Source organism: Euleptes europaea, chromosome 15, assembly GCF_029931775.1.
Source record: "Euleptes europaea isolate rEulEur1 chromosome 15, rEulEur1.hap1, whole genome shotgun sequence".
In the NCBI taxonomy this organism is placed as follows: Eukaryota; Metazoa; Chordata; class Lepidosauria; order Squamata; family Sphaerodactylidae; genus Euleptes; species Euleptes europaea.
The window spans coordinates 13349274-13370689 of NC_079326.1; the positions used below are offsets into that span (position 1 = coordinate 13349274).

Sequence of the window (21416 nt, forward strand, 5' to 3'; positions counted from 1 at the left end):
CCAAAACATATATTTACTGTTTACTGATATGATGCTTGCTATACACCTCTGTGCACATCCTGGCCACAGGAGGCAAAGATGTATAGTAAATTGGCCCATGCTGCAAAACTAAATTAACTGTATACAATTCAAATTCACCAATTAGTAATAAGTGGAAGATGAGTTTGAAAAAGAAAAGTCCAGGAGGCAATTCTCACTAAGCATCAAATTCTAATCCACAAGTGGTTTCTCTAACAATGTGTGTGTGTGTGTGTAAAGTGCCGTCAAGTCGCAGCCGACTTATGGCAACCCAGAGGCCACTTACCGGCATCATCTTCGCCCCGAACCGCATTGAGGCGGGTGGCGCCGGCTCCCACCACCCGGGACCGAGGCGGAGACCAACGGCCGAGGCCTGGAGGAGTGCGGCGGCCTCGCGTGCCCAGGAACCTGTTGCAGGCGGCGCTCCCGGGCCGGTGGGACGGCCCTCGCGGGACCGGCGCCTCTCTCAGGGCCCAGCGCCGCCCCGCGCCCTTCAGCTTTGTCTCGCCTTCGCCCCCCACCCCTCCTTCCCCGCCGCCTCTGCTCGCCACAAACAAGACGGCCGCCGCCCTCCAGCCTCCTCTGAAACTCCCCCCCCCCTTCCGCTGGCCCGGCAGGGAGGAGCTGCTGAGTCCCACCCCCAAGGTGGGCTGGGCCGGGTGAGGCCGACGCTGTGGGCTCCGCCGTGCGGCCCTGCCTCAGCGGCGAGGGGGAGGGAGATTAATGCCTGAGGCGGCCCTGCCGTGAGTTGGGGAGCGGGGCCGCGGCTTTCCCGCCCCCTGGAGGCCTGCTGAGAGTTTGAAAATGTTATACAAAAAACACCGCTTTGAAAGGGTTTTTTGGATACCGCGGCTTATGAATGGTTGGAAGACGTCTTCACTGCAGTGAGAGAGAGTGAGTGAGTGAGCCAGGCAGGGGCAGAGAGCTGCGAGTGCGCCCCCCCAGATGTTGCGCCCGGTGCGGCCGGCCCCCCCTGCACCCCCCACGCTACGCCACTGGAACCAGTATCTCCAGGATAAACCATGACATAATGGCAAATCCTCCCACTGGCACCTCTGTTGGTGATATACCTCCTTTATCCTTGTGCTTATCATAGAACTTCTGCATAAGATTTAGGTACAGAGGATCTTGCTTCAGTATGGGAGTCAATACTAGTCCTAAACTACCATGACTTTACTAGAGCAATCTGACTTTTGCACCAAAATTCTTGATTCTCTTAAAGGGCAATCTTGTTTCAATTACTCAGAAGACAAACCCACTGATTTTAATCAGGCTGACTCCCAAGTAAGTGTTCATAGGCTTGCAGCTTTAAAGCAGCCCTTTTTCTTTGCACACGTTGTATTTGGTTATTTCTCTATTCTTAAGAGCTAATTGTGAATCTAATTACATGCTGAAAGAGCAGTATCATTTTCCTGAGGTCTGTAGGCTTTGTCTTAAATCCAGGGTTTTTCTTCTCTCTCCCCCCTCTTCCTTTTCTTTTCTTTTCTTTTTTTTTTTTTTTTTTGGTTTGTTTCTGTTGAGACTCATGTTAACATTTCCTTCTTCTTTACTGAATGCAAACATGTGGGTGCCTTGTAAGCTGCGAAAGAAAATGAGTAAAATTTAATGGAGGAATTTATTGCAAAGATAATGAGATGCAAGCATATTGCAGATAATGGCACTAACCCATTTCCCTATGAAATATGGCCACCATGGCATTATGTATTTCCTTGCTCTCATCACCTTGATTGTTATCAGGCGTAGTACACAGGTAAATAATAATTTGCCAGCAGTCATTTTAATCTGCATATCACAATATCCAGATTAAAATAATGGTTTAGGATTAGAGATTAAAGCAATTATTTTTCTAATCAACTCATTAAGAAGTACGAGCTATTGCCACAACCTAGTAGATGACTAACAGTGCAGTCCTAAGCAGTGTCATACCCTTCAAAGGTTACTGAAATCAATGGAAAGAAAGACCTGATTAAGTCTCTGGGCATGCAAGAAAATCAGGTGGGTAAAGATCTAAATTGGTGCAATGGGATGTACCCCTTCTGACTGCAGGTAGGCAGCACCTTTTTTAAAAAATAAAAAAAGCTCCCCTATAGAAAAAATTCCCTGCAGGTAAAAACTAGAAGGTTAGGGCTGGGCCAGGGCACTTCTTCCTGGTATAGTTTTTCACCTGCAGAAGATATATTGTTTTTTAATGTGGGTGAGTGTTCAAAAATGGGATGCAGTGTAAAGTGATGCTGATCGTTCAGCCACTTCAAGATTCTGCTACCTTGTTCTGCTGCTTGTGTAGACCAGGCCTCTTCCATTGCTTTCAAAGAGATGCCATAGCAATTTGGTCCCAAACTCTGCATTATGGGAAGATATACACATCTCTCAGTAATGAGTGGTTGAAAGATTATGTGATGCTATCATGCTTGTTAAGTAGCATGAAGGGGAGGCCACGTAGGACATACATAACCAAGAGGAATTTTATCTAAACCACAAAGGCACACAGGAGGAAACTTTAAACTGAAGTGGCTGTTAGCAAGAGCAGTTTTACTTTCTGGTTCCAGCTCAGTTTGGCGTTTCCTAACAGACTGAATTCCAACACTGGCTGGTATGACAAGCCAAGAGAGCCAATATGCTATACACCTCCCCAGTAGCTCAAATAGTCAGGAAGTACTGGGGATGGGCTGTTGTGCAAGGTGTGCTGACCCAGGTCAGGTATGGAGGCTGACAGAGGGATGTTTGATGCCTCAGTAGGCTCTGGTTCTTTTGGTTCTGTGTCAGGCTTGGTGTCAACGTGCCCTTGGCTGGGTTCCTGGGCAGCCTGTGGCTCAACCTTTCCTGCTTCTGGAGCATGACTGGTATTTGCCAAAGGTGGTGAGCCATCTGGTCCACATGTCATCCCGGCACATCACCAATTGGTGTCTCAGTCTGGTAGGATAGCATGTAGCTTCAGTTGCAGTAGCTGGCATCCATGCTGAGCTACATCCATACTTGCTAACACAGACAAGGTTGTCTGGGGCAAATGCACGCACGGGCCTTTGAACTGCACCTGTGACAGAGGCTCCATCAGCATTCCTTGGTTAATCCTCAGTCAATTCAGGGTGCTGATCTAGCAGAGCTGCCAAGCAACTGCTCATTAAATAGCTCAACAGACTCCTGCCAGTAGTAATTTATGGTGTTTTTATGTCAGGAAGAAACTTGCAAGATGACAGTCTATCATCCGGAATAATCCATTTGAATGCATTTTATTATTCTGACCATCCACTCAGCCTGGCTGTTTGTCACCAGATGGAAGAGGAATGGAAATATACCACATTTGCACATGCTGTTGGGCAGGCTGGGGCACTTACCTGTGAGAGACTGTACTTTTCAGACCTCCATGCTAAGAAAGGAGAACATCTAGAACAGTGAATAAAAATATTCGTCACGTGGCTTTAAGCATTTGCTTTCCATTTAATAAATTATAGCCTTGGGAACTGCCCTTCGGTATAACCTTCCTCACTGGGTGTTTGGGGAGATAAAAACTGCATTAACATATACAGTGCACTGAGTTCCAGAGGAAGAGTGATAAGGGATAGTATACCCAGAAAAACTGGAGCTGTGGATTATTCTTAAGACAGTACAGCACAACTTGTCTTTGCGCCAGGTGTTCCCTGTCTGTGAAATGGTGATAGGCTTTTTTTCATGCAGTCTGTTCACTAGTGTGATTTGGAGCAGTGGCAAAAGAGGACTAAATAGTGGACAGGATCAAAATTTCAGGGGAAGGGGGATGTTTCATCAGTGTTCATCACAGAATGTACTAATGTACCTTTGAGACAGGTTTGTTAAAATATTTCCTCAGCTTTCCTGACTGATTGAGCTATATGCAAGTGATGGTTTGAGTGATCTCATAATCATATGATGGTTTCATTCATTCATACTAGCTGTTAATAGCTCTAAATAATTTTATACATAAATCCTTTCCGTTATCATTTACACTTAGCTGTTGTTCACCTGATGTCCTAAGCTCAATCTAGCTAATACTCAAAATGCTGGAAATGAGCTATTGAGGCAAAGGCCTTTTCTAGGCACAGGTGTGTAAAGGGGGTTGGGAGAAAAGGGAGCATCACTTGCCAAGGCCAGTGTTAACTCTGTGTTATTATGTAGTCTACATAGTTGGTTTAAGTTTGGTTAGCAGAACAAACATTCAACCATGTTTTTTTAAAATAGATGTTCTTCTTTAAACCCCTTCTGAAAAAACATTCTGAGTAGCAGGGAAGCTTCATTCCAGCATGATGAATATGGATGGGTCCAAGATACAGTATCTCTTCACTCTTGTTGTATGGGAAAGCGCAGCCTCTAGGAGTCTTAAATGGTACAATGTGTGTGGCTGCCTGTTTACTTCATCTAGTTAGTTCGTTGCCATTTCTTTTCCAGTTGGCCAGGGTGGCATTTGTTCATATGCTGGAAGTCACTGTATCTGTTTGGAAGTGAACTTTCATCACAAATAGAATAAAAGTCTGTCCCCTCTGTGTGCGTGTGTGTGTTAAGTGCCATCAAGTCGCTTCCGACTCATGGCGACCCTATGAATGAAAGTCCTCCAAAATGTCCTATCTTTGACAGCCTTGCTCAGATCTTGCAAATTGAAGGCTGGGGTTTCCTTTATTGAGTCAATCCATCTCTTGTTGGGTCTTCCTCTTTTCCTGCTGCCCTCAACTTTTCCTAGCATGACTGTCTTTTCCAGTGACTCTTGTTGTCTCATGACGTGACCAAAATATGATAGCCTCAGTTTAGTCATTTTAGCTTCTAGGGTCAGTTCAGGCTTGATTTGATCTCTAACCCACTGATTTGTTTTTCGGGCCGCCCACGGAATCCGTAACCCTCTCCTCCAACACCCCATTTCAAAGGAATCTATTTTCTTCCTATCAGCTTTCTTCATTGCCAGCTTTCACACCCATACATAGTAATAGGGAATATGATGGCATGAATTAATCTAGACTTGGTGGCCAGTGACACATCCTTACACTTCAAAATATCTGTCCCCTCTAAGTGACCCAATTAAACCTTAGATTTAAGTTCTCAGTACTCATTGTGTGTCTGATACCTATCAACTTGCTCACAAAGCTGAGTACTTCAGGGGAGGCTGGAAGTACAGCTTGTCTGTCATGCTGAAATTGAGCTCTCAAAATGCTCTTTAAAAATACTGCTTTCTGTCCTTGTTGAACTTCTGTTGAATCTGGGTGTTCCCCACTGTGATGAAGCCATAACGTAGCTTGCACCTCAAGTGACACTTTTTTAAAAAAATGAGAAGGCTGTAAGAGGTCTCTTGTTAGTAACATTATGTGAGAGTCAAAGGGTTCAGACGCTCCTTAAGTACCTAAGTGTAAGATATGCTGCCCTCCTGCCCAAAGCGGCCTTTGTTATCCCAGTGCATTAAGAATGTATTAATCTGTGGACACAAGCAGTGCCATGAATTGATTTTTATGTTAGCCCTTGTCTGAGACACTGGGTCACAAATAATTGAAGGGAATGTTTTTGGTTGTTAACCGTACTGCATCTTAACTCAAAGTAATGTTCCCAGCAAGCCTCCAGGGGATGCAAAATTCGTCTCGGGTGCCCAAAGGATTTAGTTAGCTGATGCCTTACAAGCTCTTAGCACTGCCTCTTTTTTCTCTAGACCCACAAGAAAATTAACATTTCAGACATTTGCCTCATTTTGGTCTAGAAAGTTAGATGCTGAGCGCTTTGTGCATTTGTGGTCCTGTGGATTACAACATTGGAGTGGCTTGTTTTTCAATATGTTAATGTTTCTCTTGGAGATTTAAGGGGTACATTTCCCCCTTTTCCTAGACCTTCCTACTATTTTTTCCAAAGGTTGTATGAAGCATCTTAAGAAAGACTCCCTCTGCCATCACAATGCCCTTCAGCCCACTATAAACTACTGTTACCTTGTTCTTATGGAAACATGCAGAATGTGACAAATTAAATTATTGTTCTGGATAACTCGGCCAAGATATGCATTCTGTCTTGGTGTGCACAAGTGTACACATACACCATACCATTCAGTCCTAAACATAGTGTTTTGGTATGGGAATGGAACTTGCTAAAAGACAGCAAACATGGACACCTTGTGGTCATATTGTGCATCACATATATCTATATATACTTTTTTGTAGATCACGATGGGTAGCTGTGTTTGTCTGTAGCAGTAGAAAAGAGCAAGAGTCCAGTAGCACCTTCTTCAGATACAGGTAGAGTTTGGGTCCATCCTAGCTGTATCTGAAGAAGTGAGCTGTGACTCACAAAAGCTCATACCTGGCCAGAAATTTTGTTAGTCTTTAAGGTGCTACTGGACTCTTTTATATTTTTCTGTAGGAATGGATCTCAAAACATCACTTGGGTGATGTTTGTGGGTAGTAGTTGTTGTTTTTAAGCGATTAAATGAAAAGGTTCTTATGAGGTGACTTATCTTTGATACACTTGCACTTTGCAACTCACTACTAGTAGGCTCAACCAACACTGAACACTTTCCAGTACATGGTCCTTATCTAAACCCTTGACATGTCAGGGCATTCATAGGATTGGGTGCTATACTGAAAGCACCTAACCAAGCTAGATTTGTGGTGGCTTCAGCAAGTAAAAGTTACCTGGTTGAAGAAAGCATCCCTAAAGTGGCAGGGGCTCTCAGCCAAAGGGCCTGCCAGCCTGTAGGTCAGTGATTCTTAATGGGGGCCATAAAAATCTTGGGGGCCATCAGAGATTTCAGGGGCAAATAGGGGGAATTTGGGATTATAGGTAGTGCCTCCCCTTCTCTTTCAATGGCTTCTGACAGCCTCCAGAGGAGAGTAATTTTTTACTGGTCATTCTTCCTGAATTATAGATTTCTCTTCCAGACTTTTTAAAAAGGGGGCATACAGCAGCTATGAAGCAGGCCTAACATTAAGGAATCAGCTGACAGCCATCAGGCACAAAGGGTCTCATTGAATGAAATACCTAAGATCTGTGTATCATATACACATATAATAAATAATCCAAACAGTTGCCTTTTCTAGGGTGCTGGTTTTATTTCCGAATTTCTTAGTGGTTGCTTGGGAGGCATTTTGTGATTATGTTGCTTACTGGGTGGGCATTAAAGACTAAGAATCACTGCCTTAGATATACATTTGAAAGGAGAGTTTTTTTAAAAAAGTTGGAAATCATAAGGCATGCCACTGAACCACCCATTCAGTTTGGGTTTATTGGACCCCATTTTTTTCGGGAAACCCGAAATAAGCCAAATATCCATACTGGAAAATAGGTATTTCGGCTTTATTTCTGGGTTTCGTGAAAAAAATCAGGTCCATTGTAGTATTAATGAAAAACTTTTGAGGAGCTCAGGGGGGGTGCGCATTTCTCAAGGTAGGGTCACCAAATTTTTCAGGGTAGCTGCAAGGGACTCTCCTTTACAATGTTTTCCTATGAAGAATGGGGGCGACCCCTTCGGGGGCCCATATAATTGGACCCCCATCCCAGACCTTACAAAACTTTGGGGTTCATGCAAAGAAAGTCCCTTGCAGCTACCTGAAAATGTGATAACTCTACCTCGAAAAATGCCCCCTCCAGAGCTCCTCAAAAAATTCCCATAGGGAAAACCCTGGGGAAAGCTGAAGCCGAAAAAAGCTGAATACATATTTGGCTTTTCAGCAATCTGCTCTCCAGCATAGGCTTGATTCCAAGTTTTAATATTCAGCCAAAATTAAACCCGAAAGAAGCTAAAAAGACCTATTTCGGGTTTATTTTCAGTTTGGTAAACCTGATATGCACAGCCCTACTGGCAAGGCAAGAAAGTAGGAAGACCGCAGTGACCACTGGTCCCTGTGCCTCTAGGTTTAGTGCATACAGAGTACATATGCAAGTGACAGCTCCAGAAGCTGCTGGTTGAGCACCACAGATCTAGGAAATCTTCCAGCAAAACGCAGACTTCCCCACCACACACCCATAGCACAGCTATGCCCCTTATTCCAAGCCACAACATTCATGAACTGGGTGGACCAACTAGGGAACAGCAGAACTTGAAGCATCTGATACCTCTGAGAGTTTTCCATAGATCACAGGCTTGTATCAGTCTGTTGGGGGTAATATGGCATAATGTCTGTGTATCATATACTCATGTCTGACTTTGCTTTTCCTTGCATCTATTCAATTCCATTATTTATTGAAAGATTGTATGCCATTCTCTTTTGAATTCAAAAGGTTTACCATTTTAACCAAAAGTCATAATAAAAGACAGAATAAATGTATAGACAGAATGCAAATTGAAACCATTAAGTCCTTTTAAAAGTCAACTGTGTGATACATGTTTGTCTTTCTCGGCTACAATTACTAAAGAAGCTACTATCTCTGTACCAGGACTCTCCCCCTTGCAATTCAGATGTCAGTTTTCTATGGTGGTGGTGGAAATTGCCATTTTGGGGTTTTCAAAGCAAGAGATGTTCAGAGGTGATTTGCCATTGCCTCTGCATATCAACCCTGGACTTCCTTGGTGATCTCCCATCCAAGTACTAACTAGGGCCAACCCTGCTTAGCTTCCGATATCTGACAAAATCGAGCTAGCCTGGGCCATCCAGGTCAGGGCCAAAGTGGCCTAGTCATTAGGAGCGGTGGACTCTAATCTGGAAAACCGGGTTTGATTCCCCACTCCTCCGCATGAAGTCTGCTAGGTGACCTTGGGCTAGTTAGTCACAGTTCTCTCCAAACTCTCTCAGCCTCACCTTCCTCATAAGGTGTCTGTTGTGGGGAAAGTCTCCTTAAAACGTAGAGAAAATTGGTGTATAAAAACCAAGTCTTCTTCTTCTGTAAATTAACTTAAAGAGGAAAAAGAAGTTAAGTGGAGCCCGTGTAATCTATGTGAAATCTAAGGTGTTGGCTCTATGGTATGGGCATCTAGAAACATACTTCCATCTCTGCTACAGATGTGACATTCCAGATCTTACACCAATTATATTTATAAATATTAATCTGTTTCCCCCCCCCTAAGCACTTCCTTGTTATTTTCTCCCCTTTGTCTCATTCTTGGATGGCAAACTCTTAATGCAAGTGTCTGCTTTATTTACTTTGCAATGCACCATTTACGCTGATGGCATTCTTTAGCTAACAATGACTGTAATAATCATTGTCTATCTCTCCCAAAGGGAACAGTAGTCGCCTTATTGGCTCCATCCTTTTAAAACAAACAAACCTGCAATAAATGACATTTTGCCAGAAAATACAGAATATGGGGAACTTTGAGAGGCAACCTTAGCAGGCACATCAGACCCCTGGTCAACATGGTAGAAGAGGGTAACCATAAACAGAGGTCTTGCCCAAGTATATGCTATATAAAGCATTAGCACTCTTTTGTTTCTTTGGCTGAATTCATATATGCCACTTTAAAGCAGTTTTCAGCCATTTCCACCACAATTGGTGTGCATGTATGAGAAACAGGACAGCAGCTTTAAATGCACTAAGCTCCAGGTCGACTTAACTGGTTGGCTATACAGGAAAGTTGATTTACAATCATATTTCAGCCTTCCTGCTCTTCTTGCACATAATGCACATGTACTTTTGGTCTTCCATCCAGACAGCCAGTGGGTACACTGGTGTTTAGAATGCCAGAATAGGATCTGGGAGACACAAGTTCAAATCCCCACCCCATCATCAAGCTCACTAGTTATTTTCTGCCAGTATAATCTACCTCATAGGATTGTTGTGAGGATAAAATCGGAAGAGAGATATGCTCCCCTAAGCTCCACAAGCTGTGTGGGCACAGGAATCAGTGATATTAGATCAGTAAGTGATCTTTTCAGATTGGATGCAGGCAAGAGTCCTGAGAAGCTTCAATAGGAATCATACACATCAAAGATTATGGTTACTTGGAACCAAATGTATGATCAAAGATCATTATTTGCTTCTTGACTCAATTCTTTTTTGCCCTTGTTTTTTTCCCTGGCAGCTGTCTGGAGGATGTGAACTGACGGTGGTGCTGCAGGACTTCACTGCCACCCATAGCAGCGAGCTGAGTATCCAGGTGGGACAAACTGTGGAGTTACTAGAAAGACCCAGTGAAAGGCCAGGCTGGTGTTTGGTCCGTACAACAGAGCGGAGTCCTCCTCAGGAAGGCCTGGTCCCCAGCAGCACTCTCTGCATCTCTCATTCACGGAGCAGTGTGGAGATGGACTGCTTCTTCCCTTCAGGGAAAGGTAGGCTGAAATCAAGCAGGATCTCATGGTCTTCACACTGTCATTTCACGAACAAAACTTTAATTGATGGCCCCGTTTACACTCCCATGTAAATAAACTTGTGCTGCTGTTCTCTGATACACAGAATTTATCTGATAGATTCATCTTTATCATGGCTACCAGGACAAATTTGGCCGTGAAAAGTCACAGCCAAGCCCTTTCCTCTTGAGAAAAGAGCAGAAGATATAAGGCCTAAAATTCCTCAGCCTCAAAGATAAGTCAGAATGCAGGATGTGCAACAGACCTATTGTGGTCACCAGTAGGCATGGTTATGGCCACATCCTTCAGCATAATAACCAGTGGATTTGGTCCACTGCGGTATTTTCACAAACAGAAGGATTTCTGCCCATAAAGTCTGGCTTCCTCACCTCCCCCACTTGCTGCAGCCCAGAATGCCATCTGAAATGCTGCTCCTTGAGGCAAGAAAATCATACTCTGTAGGCAGAAATCCTTGGTGGATCCAAGCCATTACACTGTCTGTCTCCTCACTGATACCAAATCTAATGTTGTTGTTGTTGTTGTTGTTGTTGTTATGCTATGAATCTTAGCTCCCTTGCCATCCCTCTTTGCTAGTTCTAACCACTAGAAAAGGTCTTACAATATTTCAGGATAATACTCAGGCTCAGACTGGTTGGTTTGCAAGAAGTGAGAATTCTGTTATAAGCTTTTCTCCAAAACTTGTTTGAGTGGAGCAATGACTGCATGATATGTCCTCTTTGTACGTCTAAACAAACTATTGTGCTCAAAAGATTAGAGGGCCGATGTGGACTCTGCATTCTGTTCCAGTGTCTAAAAAGTTATGAAGAGCCGTGATGGCTCCCCATCTGTGAAATGGGCATTCACCGCGTGTCTCATCTTTTTAGTTTCAGTCACCAAGTTAAATCATATTTATGTACCTAGACATTTGATTGATTTTTGTTGTTGCTGTTGAAATTGGTTTCTCTCCCTTTCAATCCTCCTTATAACATAATATTTAGTATTTAACTGGCTTTTTCTGGTTTTGTTGCCATTGGCTTTTACATGCTGTTGTGTGTGTGTTTTTTTAATTATGGCTGATTTATATTGTAATTTTAATCTTGTATTTTGCCATTTAATGATTGAGGATCAGAACAGGAATCTGTTAAATAAATTAAAAGGTGACTATTTATCAAGTGTCCTACTGCAATATAGCTTTCATGTTATCAAGACATGAATTACACGTTTCTAGGTCAAAAGTGTGTAAAAAGTGATACAGCCTCTCCAGTAGCTAGAGATGGAAAGCACTCCTTGAATGTTGGACCATTGTGAACATTATACAGCCCCTACGTCAGGGTTGCCTGCCTAAGGATAGCAACTGGCTGGAGACTTACACTGTGGTAGGCCCTTGCCAGAGCTGTCATGACATCGCATGACCAAAAAGTGGTATCATCACATAGGGGCGATGCTCTAGCATTCACCCAAAATCCTGTGGTGTAACCACTGAGTTTTAGGCAAATGCTAGAGCATCACCTGATGTGATGATGTCACTTCTAAGTCATGCCAGAGGTCACATCACTGCAACAGTACAATGTCAAATCACTTCCCTAATTTCCTCCAGAATCCCCCCTCCCGCTGCCCAGCTGAGTGGCATTGGACAAAGCCAGCAGGGTAGGGTTGCCAACCTCCAGGTACCAGCTGGAGATCTCCGGTTATTACAACTGATCTCTAGCCAATAGAGATCAGTTCCCCTGGAGGAAATGGCCACTTTGGCAATTGGACTCTATGGCATTGAAGTCCCTCCCCAAACCCTCCCCTCCTCTGGCTCCACCCCAAAAACCTCCTGCCGGAGGCAAAGAGGGACCTGGCAACCCTACAGTAGGGATACCTGGCCTCCCTAACCTATGTACAGACCACAAATGTACAAACCCTATGTACAAACCCTAACCTATGCGACCAGAGTCTGACACTATGGTAAAGTACAGAAAGGCAGCAAAGGGCCAGGCTGCAAAGAGGGGCCTGGGTGAGCAAGATGTCCCATGAACAACAGTGACTCATCAAGGCCTAGAGGCCAAAGCAAAAGACTTAGGCCTGGTTTACACATGCAGCAGAATGTGATGGAAGAATTCTGACATGGTAGAATCTCTTCAGGTGGAAAATTTTTGTGCTTTTAATGCTCCCCCATGAAATAACTTATTGTAAATAAAAGCTGAGCACATCAGGGAGAAGGGTTCTTCCCTAGCTCTTCACATGCTGTGCTACCTTTCCACTTATAGGAAATTCTAATGTAGAGGGATCTGGAAAATGTAATCCCTCACCTGCAGTCCAAAGTGGTGCAGTCCATTCTGTGACTTCAGCATGCCTCCCTCTCATTATCACCTCATTCTGCTGCATGTCTAGGCCAGACCTCAAGCTAGCCTACACATGTAGCAAAACTAGGTGGTAGAATTGTAAAGTGGTAGGAGGAGGGGGAGAGCAGTCACATTCGTAATGCTTCTCCATGTGAAAGCTACGCAATTTTAAAAAATGGCACATCTGGGGAAATAATTAGAACGCTATTTCAGTTTGTTGTATTCAGGGAATTGTAGGGGGACTTTAACACATTCCCTCCAGTCTGAAGGGGTTGCAGTTCATTCTGCCACCTCAGCACTCTGCTCCTTCATTACCACCTCATTCTTCAGCAGGTGTAGACCAAGCCTTCAATGGGAGTGGAAAATTTTGAGTCGCTAGTGGAGAGGGGTGGGGAAAGCTGATTGGCCTAGCCCCCAGAATGGCCCAGGAGCGTTAGACAATTAGACAAGCCACAGGTAGGGTTGCCAGGTCCCTCTTCACCACCGGTGGGAGATTTTTGGGGCGGAGCCTGAGGAGGACAGGGTTTAGGGAGGGGAGGGACTTCAATTCCATAGAGTCCAATTGCCAAAGCTGCCATTTTCTCCTGGGGAACTGATCTCTATTGGATGGAGATCAGTTGTAATAGCAGGAGATCTCCAGCTAGTACTTGGTGGTTGGCAACCCTTGCCACAGGAGCGTCGTACTTTAAAGTATAGACTGGAGATGTGCACACAGAGCTAAAGGACTCCCACCCACCACCATCACCTCTCCAGTCTAATGAAATTAGTTTCATGTCCTTTCACAATTTGCAGTTGTTTCCATGGAGAAGGTGGAATTTCAATCTTTTCTTGATTAACCAGAGATGTATGGGAGGGAGGGGAAGCGTTCGTGTTTTTCCTCCCAGCTTCTAAGGGGAAATCTTTTCAATGAGTAATATTCTGTCCTTTGTCCCTTGCCTGAAGGTCTGATTGCTACCCTCGAGGTCTTGGGGTTCCCATGAAAGGATTGTTGTTGTTGATTTAAGAGAAAAGTTTACTTCCTGCATTTTACTAAAGATTTTGACTGATGTAATTAGAAACTTGTCTGAAGCAAAAAGAAAAGGACAGAAGGTAGCAGTCAGCATCTAGACTTTGTTGTCTGTGTTATGTTGTTCTTAAAATGCCTCAGGGTATAGGGATGAAAGAGGGAGAGGTGACAAAAAAGCACCCTGCTGCTGATAGAAGACTGCGCCCAGCAGCTTGGATGTTGTGCATCGCTTGTGCAACCTGACCTTGATGAACCTGATGTTTGTCAAGTAGGGCTGGAGGCAGACAATAGTTTAGTATCAACTTCAGAGAACTGGATGTAATTTGAAAGAAGGAAATCACTGCTAGTGGTGTTTGTATATGCATCCCACTTCTCCTCTCTGGTAAACAGATTGTGCAATTGGTTCTTGTAGGTTATCCGGGCTGTGTAACCGTGGTCTTGGTATTTTCTTTCCTGACGTATCACCAGCAGCTGTGACAGGCATCTTCAGAGGAGTAACACTGAAGGACAGTGTCTCTCAGTGTCAAGTGTGTAGGAAGAGTAATATATAGTCAGAAGGGGTTGGGTTTGAGCTGAATCATTGTCCTGCAAAAAGTATCAAAGGTAATGTGCTAATCATTGTCCTGTAAGTATCAAGATAATGTGCTAATGAGGGTGTGGTATGTTAATATGGAACCATTGTATCCTGAAGTGATCTGTTAATTGTGCAAGCTTTGTATTGTTTCAGAAGCCTACAAAACCTTTTGACAGTGCAAGGATATGTATTTAATGCATGTGCAAAACACTGACAAGTCACAGCCAACTTTTGGCAATCCCTTTTGGGGTTTTCAAGGCAAGAGATTAACAGAGGTGGTTTGCCAGTGCCTTCCCTCTGCATAGCAACCCTGGTATTCCTTGGTGGTCTCCCATCCAAATACTAACTAGGGCTGACCCTGCTTAGCTTCTGAGATCTGACAAGATCAGGCTAGCCTGGGCCATCCAGGTCAGGGCATGAATATAATACACCAAAAAAATTTTTAAAAACCCTATCAAGCTACTCAACTCGTTTAAGAATTTATTGCCTATGCCCTCTCCTGCAGTGGCAGAAATGCGCTATTTCTTATTTGCTCACAAGAGGGTGCTCCTGATTTCCATTGTCAGAAATGTACTCTAACTATTCAAACAAATGAAAATGTGTGAAACCTAATGCCTGTTTTCACTGAGGAGGTAAATCAGTTTCTCACCCATAACAATTAAGAAGTGAGGCCTCACGTGATCGAATGCTGTTCCATGGTGAAAAGGATTCCCTCTATATAGAAAAGTACATCTCAGGATGAAGGCCAAGGCTAGAACCCTTCTCTATGTGATGTAGTTATCGGCGTGAATAGAAGCTTTTTGTGTGATGAGGTTTTGCTACGTTACGTGTTTTTGTATTGATTGCATATGGTTTTTAGATAAATTTAATATTGACTTATTTCCATTCAACCATTATTTAGAATGTTAAATGAGAGAAACAGACAGTGAGAGCCTTGTTTCCTCAGTTTTCCTGATATATCTCCTTTAGTTTAGGATGGATAGACTGTTAAAATACTGGGACAAATTCCTCTTCAAAGGGCTTTTCTTCCAGTTGTGACCTTAATCTTGGGACATAAATCAATTTTCCATCAAGAAACCTGCTCTGTTTAGAGTGTAGAAAAGTCTCTTTCCTTTGTAGCTCACTTATCAGAATTTAAGTGATTTTATTGTACAATTCGCCACTGCCCTCAGTCTGAGTAAGGCTGTTAACGATAGGATGTATTGGAGGACATTAATTCATAGGGTTGCCATAGGTCGGAAGTAACTTGACAGCACTTAACACACATACACATTGTACAATTCAATTGTTGACTTAAAGCCATCTTTGACCCAAATCAAGTACGAGTTATAAATCAACCATTTATCAGTTCAGACATCCAGTACAAACATGTTTAAAACTAGCTTTTTTCACATGCCAGAAACATATTTAAAACTGGCTTTTTTCACATGCACAATTCATGTGTGTTTCTTTAAGTCCCACAACAGCAGAAGGGCTGAAATGCACTAGAACAGACAAGAGTGAATTTCGATTTTGTCTTCCTGTACTTTTGTCTTCTGGTTGTTTCCTTGTGGCACCTGAACTCAGTGAAAAGAGATGGCAACTTGTCTAAATTGAATTGACTGATAACTTTTAAGCCCCTCCAGCCTTACAACCAGTGGTGAGTTGCTAGTAGCTGCAAATCTGTTTTGATTCCATGTCAACCTCATTGAAACCAATGGGATATCCCCAAAGTAGAAGAACCTTCAAGTTCTTTTCAACACTGACAATCCACTACATTCACTACATTCTTTATTTCTTCTGTGAAGATCTCAATAAAACAAGAAAGGCTGTTTTAGGGAAACAATTTTTTACTGTTCTATTTTGAACACAGATGAGTTTATTTAGAGAAAGCACATACCCTGCACATTTCCATTTTTATCCAATTGCCATCTTAATCAAACTTCAGGAGCCATATGGGTCCGGACCAGTGTTTATGCTGGGGAAAAGGGAAAAAACTCCAACAGTATCTTTGTGATGTTAGTGAAAGAATATGCTGCAAAAAGCATTTCACTGAGTTTTATGCTTTAATCTTGACTACCACTGTATCTTGAAAGGGGCACTGAAGGAGGAAAAGTCACCATTTCTGCTACACATTGCGCTTAGTTTTTGTGGCTTTAACAGAGTTCTACATTGGCACACATTCAGAGATAAACATTTCTACAGAATCTGGTTGCTGAGAGCTAACCTCATCTCCCCCTTCCCCCATAGGACAGCTTAAGATAGGCTGATGGAGAAACTTGGATATATTGAGGTTGACAGAGTTCACAGTTCACTGTTAAGTCCACAAAAAACAACTTTAGAAGAAGAAGACTGAGCATTTTAGCATTTTCCGTGTGCAAAGCACTTTAATTAAATTTTCTTGCTCTGATTCGTACAACAACCTTATAAGGTAGGCCAGTATATAAGGAATTGGGAGAGGGACAGTGCTTCTAGACAGTGACTTTCCTAAAGCAACATGGTGAGTTTATAGTACAGGTGAGATTGGACCTTCTGTATCATGGCTCATTCTCTTAGCCACTGCGCTATACTTGCTAGAGTGGCTAGGTTGTCAGTCAACAAATCCAGTGCTCAGTAGGATTGCCAGCTCCAGGTTGGGAAATACTGGGATATTTTGGAGGTGGAGCCTGAGAAGGGTAGAGTTTGGGGAGGGGAGGGACTTCAGTGGGGTGTAATGCCATAGAGTCCACCTTCCAAAGTGGCTATTTTCTCCAGATGAACTGATCCCAGTCACCTGGAGATCACTTTAATAGCAGGAGATCTCCACCCACCACCTGGAGGCTGGCAACCCTGGTGCTCAGACATCTTTGAACCATCACAGCACTCTCAGAACTTGAAGTATTGTGGATTCACTCATGAAGGAGCTATGCACTCGCTGCATTAAATTCTCATGGCTCCCAAGGACACATCTGAATTGAAAACAAACAAACAGGGAATGGTCTCAGCAAAAGTAGACTATCATGGCTGCAGATCTGATGGATATCCCTAGTCTCACCTCTCCTGCAAACTCATTAGGGATGCCACTCTCTCAGAGCAAAAGATACATCCTGGCAGCAGAAGGAGAACATTTCTCAGGCTGTTGTCTGTGCAGAATTCCCTCGTTATCAATCAGGCCTTCTTACAGAAAACAGAAAAGCTTTTCTAAAGTGTATTTACAAATTGAGAGCCAATGTGGTGTAGGGATAAGAGTGTTGGACTAGGACAGTGATGGCGAACCTTTTAGAGACCGAGTGCCCAAACTGCAACCCCAAACCCATTTATTTATTGTGAAGTGCCAACACAGCTAGAAGTCCACATGGGGCTAGGGGTTGCCAGGTCCCTCTTTGCCAACTGTGGGAGGTTTTTGGGGTGGAGCCTGAGGATGGTGGGGTTTGGGGAGGGACTTCAATGCCATAGAGTCCAATTGCCAAAGCGGCCATTTTCTCCAGGTGAACTGAAATAGCAGATCTCCTTCTACTACCTGGAGGTTGGCAACCCTGCATGGGCAGCCGAGCGGGGGAAGGAAAGCAGCTGGAGCATAGCCCCCACCTCTTCAGTTTGGTTCTTTTTCCAACTGTTATCTTCATACGAATTAAAAAAGACTGTTATGCGGGGAGGGGCTGATGGTGGGGACAGCCCTCTGAACGCGCTCAGAGGCACCTTCGGTTGCATGAACGAGCAGAGTGGAAACCCGAGCTAAGCGAAGGGCTTGGCTCCTCCAGCACAAACGCCCGGTGGGCCCCAGTTTGGCCCTCACCTCCAACCAGCCCGCCGCAGATGGCCGCCCAGGTGTCCCACTCCCGGTCCAGCCCTGCCCCGGCTCCGCCTCTTCCAGTCCTCGGCAGAAGGCTCGTCGTTGTCTTCACTTCAGGAGGGCGCAGCCGGTGACTGCAGAGAAGGCACTGGGAAGGAGCCCGGCGCTTCCCAGAGGAGCTGGGAAGGAACCGCTGGTCCCCAGCCTCCTCAGCCGGGAGAATGAACTCAGGCAAACTCTGTGCTGGGGCGACGGCTCGCGTGCCCACAAAGAGGGCTCTGAGTGCCACCTCTGGCACTCGTGCCATAGGTTCGCCACCACTGCCTTAGGCTTTACTGTATTGTCAGGGAGTACTGGCACAACCACTTTGCAGTGTACTGATACATATCACCTGGTAGCCTATTAAGTGCCTAACTGCATGGCTTCTGATCCTTAATTTCAACCAGAATTGGCTCAACCTACCAGAGAAGGAATAGTTCCTTTTTAAAGAGGTGACTGCTAGTATTTTTAAATTGACTCACATGTTATATTTATCAATGCTACTTTGTGCTCACGAAAGACTATTGGGGGGCGGGGCGGGACTGTATAGTGTAAGATAGTTGTAGAGAAGAGAAATGTCAGAACACATATGTATTACTTTTGTTAGTGGTGATTTTGCTGCACCTTAAAATCAATCCTTGTTTTCCAACCTACTTATGTGCTTCTTAATTATATCATACATTTCAAATAAAATTTCTCTATTTTCTTTTACTTTGGCCATGAATTAAATCTAGCACATTAGAAAGTCTGGACTGATTTGGTTTAACCATGAGGAAAAATTAAGCATGGGGCTCCGATCACCAAAATTAATATTCAGCACCTAAACTCAAAATCTTTACGATATTGCTATTGCAAGTTTGTGACATTTTGTTTATTTGCTTACAACATTTATATCCTGCCTTTCTGCCCAATCAGAGCCTCATGGCTGTTCCTCAGTAGAATGCACAGGTGGGCCACAAAAACTATCTATCAATCAATATTTATTAAGATACAGAATCAGCTCCATACATAAGTAAAAGGCAATGAAATTAAAGTTAGATTAAGAGTATTAATAGCAGATTAACAATATTAATAATAATAGATTTAAACTACTCCCACAAGCAGCTTCCTTTCTCTAGAAGAAATCACAACCTACACTGCAGGTAGATGGCACCTTATTCCCCTCCCTGAGACCTTGCAGAGCTGCTGCCAAGCAAAGTAGACCATACTGAACCAGATGGACCAGTGTCTGATTTCTGTATAAGGTAGTCTCATATGTTCAGTGCAAAGGTACAGGACTCTTCAACTTCAATGCAAAACTTTCTGTGATTAAGGCACACAGATGCAGAGGGGGATAGGTCTCCTGTATCTTTAAACACTGTGGACAATGCAGGTGTATCCTAGCTAGTGAGAAGAAATGAACCTGCTTAAATGCCATTTTTACCTTATTTATGAAAGGCACAAGAGCCCTTCTTTTCTGGTAACCTAAGCAGATATATGTTTTGCCAGACCGTCTTTACAGACACAAACCACTCTCACTGCATAGCCATAATTACTCATCTTCCACAGATTACTTTTTTATGCACAAGGCTCAAAAATAGTCTGTGGTTTTGCTTGGTTGGAGTGTTACAGAAGCATGCCTGGTGCGTAATTAAAACACTAGGTTTGGTTAGTCTGCTCTGCCGGTAAATAGTTTACTTTCAGGAACTATAGGACTGATGTTTAATATAGCCTGAACCTACCCGGTTAGGTTAGGTTTTTCTTTCCCTGTAGTCATCTGAAATAACTCCACAAGCCAAGAAGTACAGTTAGATTTAGCATTACTGGAAATATTGCTTACAGTCAAAGGAACCCATTTCCATTTCCTCTGCATTCCTAGAGCTGCTCATAGCACCTGTACACTTCCTCAAAAACTGGCAGTCCTTATAATGTATTTCTTCCATTAGTCTTAAAGATACAAGTAACATGTGGATGCTGGAAATTTTGTAATTGGTTCCTTGACTAAGTGTTTTGCTAAGGGAGGTGTTATCTTAGAACTCACTGGAAAAAATTATTTCCATGGTGGTTTCCACACCAGCTGTTCAGTCTGGAATTGCCATCATCCATTCACTCAATTTTAACAGAAAATCCAGATAATGTAACCAGCAACCATTCCATTATAGTATTTTCTTTGTTGTCTTCCTACCTTTTTGGAGACCTGATTACAAGTGATCTTTAGAGCATAAAAATAGAAAAGGAACTCTAGCCTGGAGAAATCAAAACATATAGAATATTCTCAGAGCTACTGGCCCTTTAATTTTTTCTTCCGTTTCCTTCTGCTCCCTGTCTAATTAATTTGTTCCTGTCTTCTTCAACCTGCTAGCCACTGAACTGATGAATCCGTTATTAAACAATCAGTTCTTTGGAGGGAAAGGGAACTGAGTATTCCTTTTCACTTTGCAATCGAAGCTACTTTCTTTTTTATTTTCATTACCATGCTAGTATGACATTTTAATAATCACAGCAAAGGTATTGTTTGGGCTAGAAATCAGCACCAGGTGGCTAATAACTGTTGTTTGGGGGAAAGAACTATTCTCTTTACAGGACGCTTTGAAATGGGGGAGGGTCTATTTAAAATTAGTAATATGGACATTATGATAACCTACTTGCAGGGCTCAGAGGTATCTGAAGAAGTGAGGTGAGGCTCACGAAAGTTCATACCCTGCCAGAAATTTTGTTAGTCTTTAAGGTGCTACTGGACTCTTGTTCTTTTCTACTGCAGAGCCCAATGCATTACAGTTAGAACTCAATAAATGGAGTTCCTTTACCCATCATTGAATTTCTGTCCCAGGAAAAATTTCAGTTCCTGGTTTCTGCGTCTGTTGTAGATACACCCCCACCCTCCATTTCTAATGGAAGTTGAGGCATCCTGAGGCATTGATGGCCAATATTAATATATTTTTTACTGACTTGCAAACAGTAGTTCTCAAATGATTTTATAGGAACTACCAATGCTCAGAAAGCACTGCCCTATCCTGATCTAAGCATGGGAACTCATAATCAAGTCCCCCTGAGTTTGGCAGAGTTTATTTCCAGTTTAGTGAACATTTCATTGTAGTTCAGTATTCCTCTTATATTCACCAGGGTAGCCAAATGCAAAATATGTCAAGTTTTTGTGACGTTCACACCAGCTTCCATAAGTTTATTTTACTAGAACATCACACAAGCCTGCAAGGTAGTTTACATTGAGAGACAATGATTTACAGAAGGCTACCCAGACAGATGACAAAGAACTTGAACTTTAACCTCCCTGATCCAACACTTGTAATAGTGGAGTGCAGAAGAGAGAATTTTAGCACTTGATTTTTTTCACACGTTAATGATATAGCAACCTTTTGCCCCTTTGTATCATTTGTCATAACTGGAAATACAAACGTACAGTTTTCTAGAGATAAGAGCTATTTTCACCAAACTCAAAGATTTCTGCCACATAAACATAAATTTGGAAACTTTAGGAAACCAATGGCATGAGACTTCTTAAAAATGA

At 43.1% G+C, this 21416-nt stretch overlaps 1 protein-coding gene across 6 annotated transcripts in view; it reads left to right on the forward strand.

Annotated features, from left to right (window-relative positions):
- KALRN (kalirin RhoGEF kinase) overlaps nt 1-21416 on the forward strand; it is a 381465-nt gene that overhangs the window by 260339 nt on the left and 99710 nt on the right. For all 6 annotated transcript variants that reach the window (XM_056861631.1, XM_056861626.1, XM_056861625.1 and 3 more), the window contains one exon: nt 9950-10196. In XM_056861631.1, coding sequence (XP_056717609.1) covers nt 9950-10196 — 247 coding nt within the window. The remainder of the gene's footprint in view (nt 1-9949; nt 10197-21416) is intronic.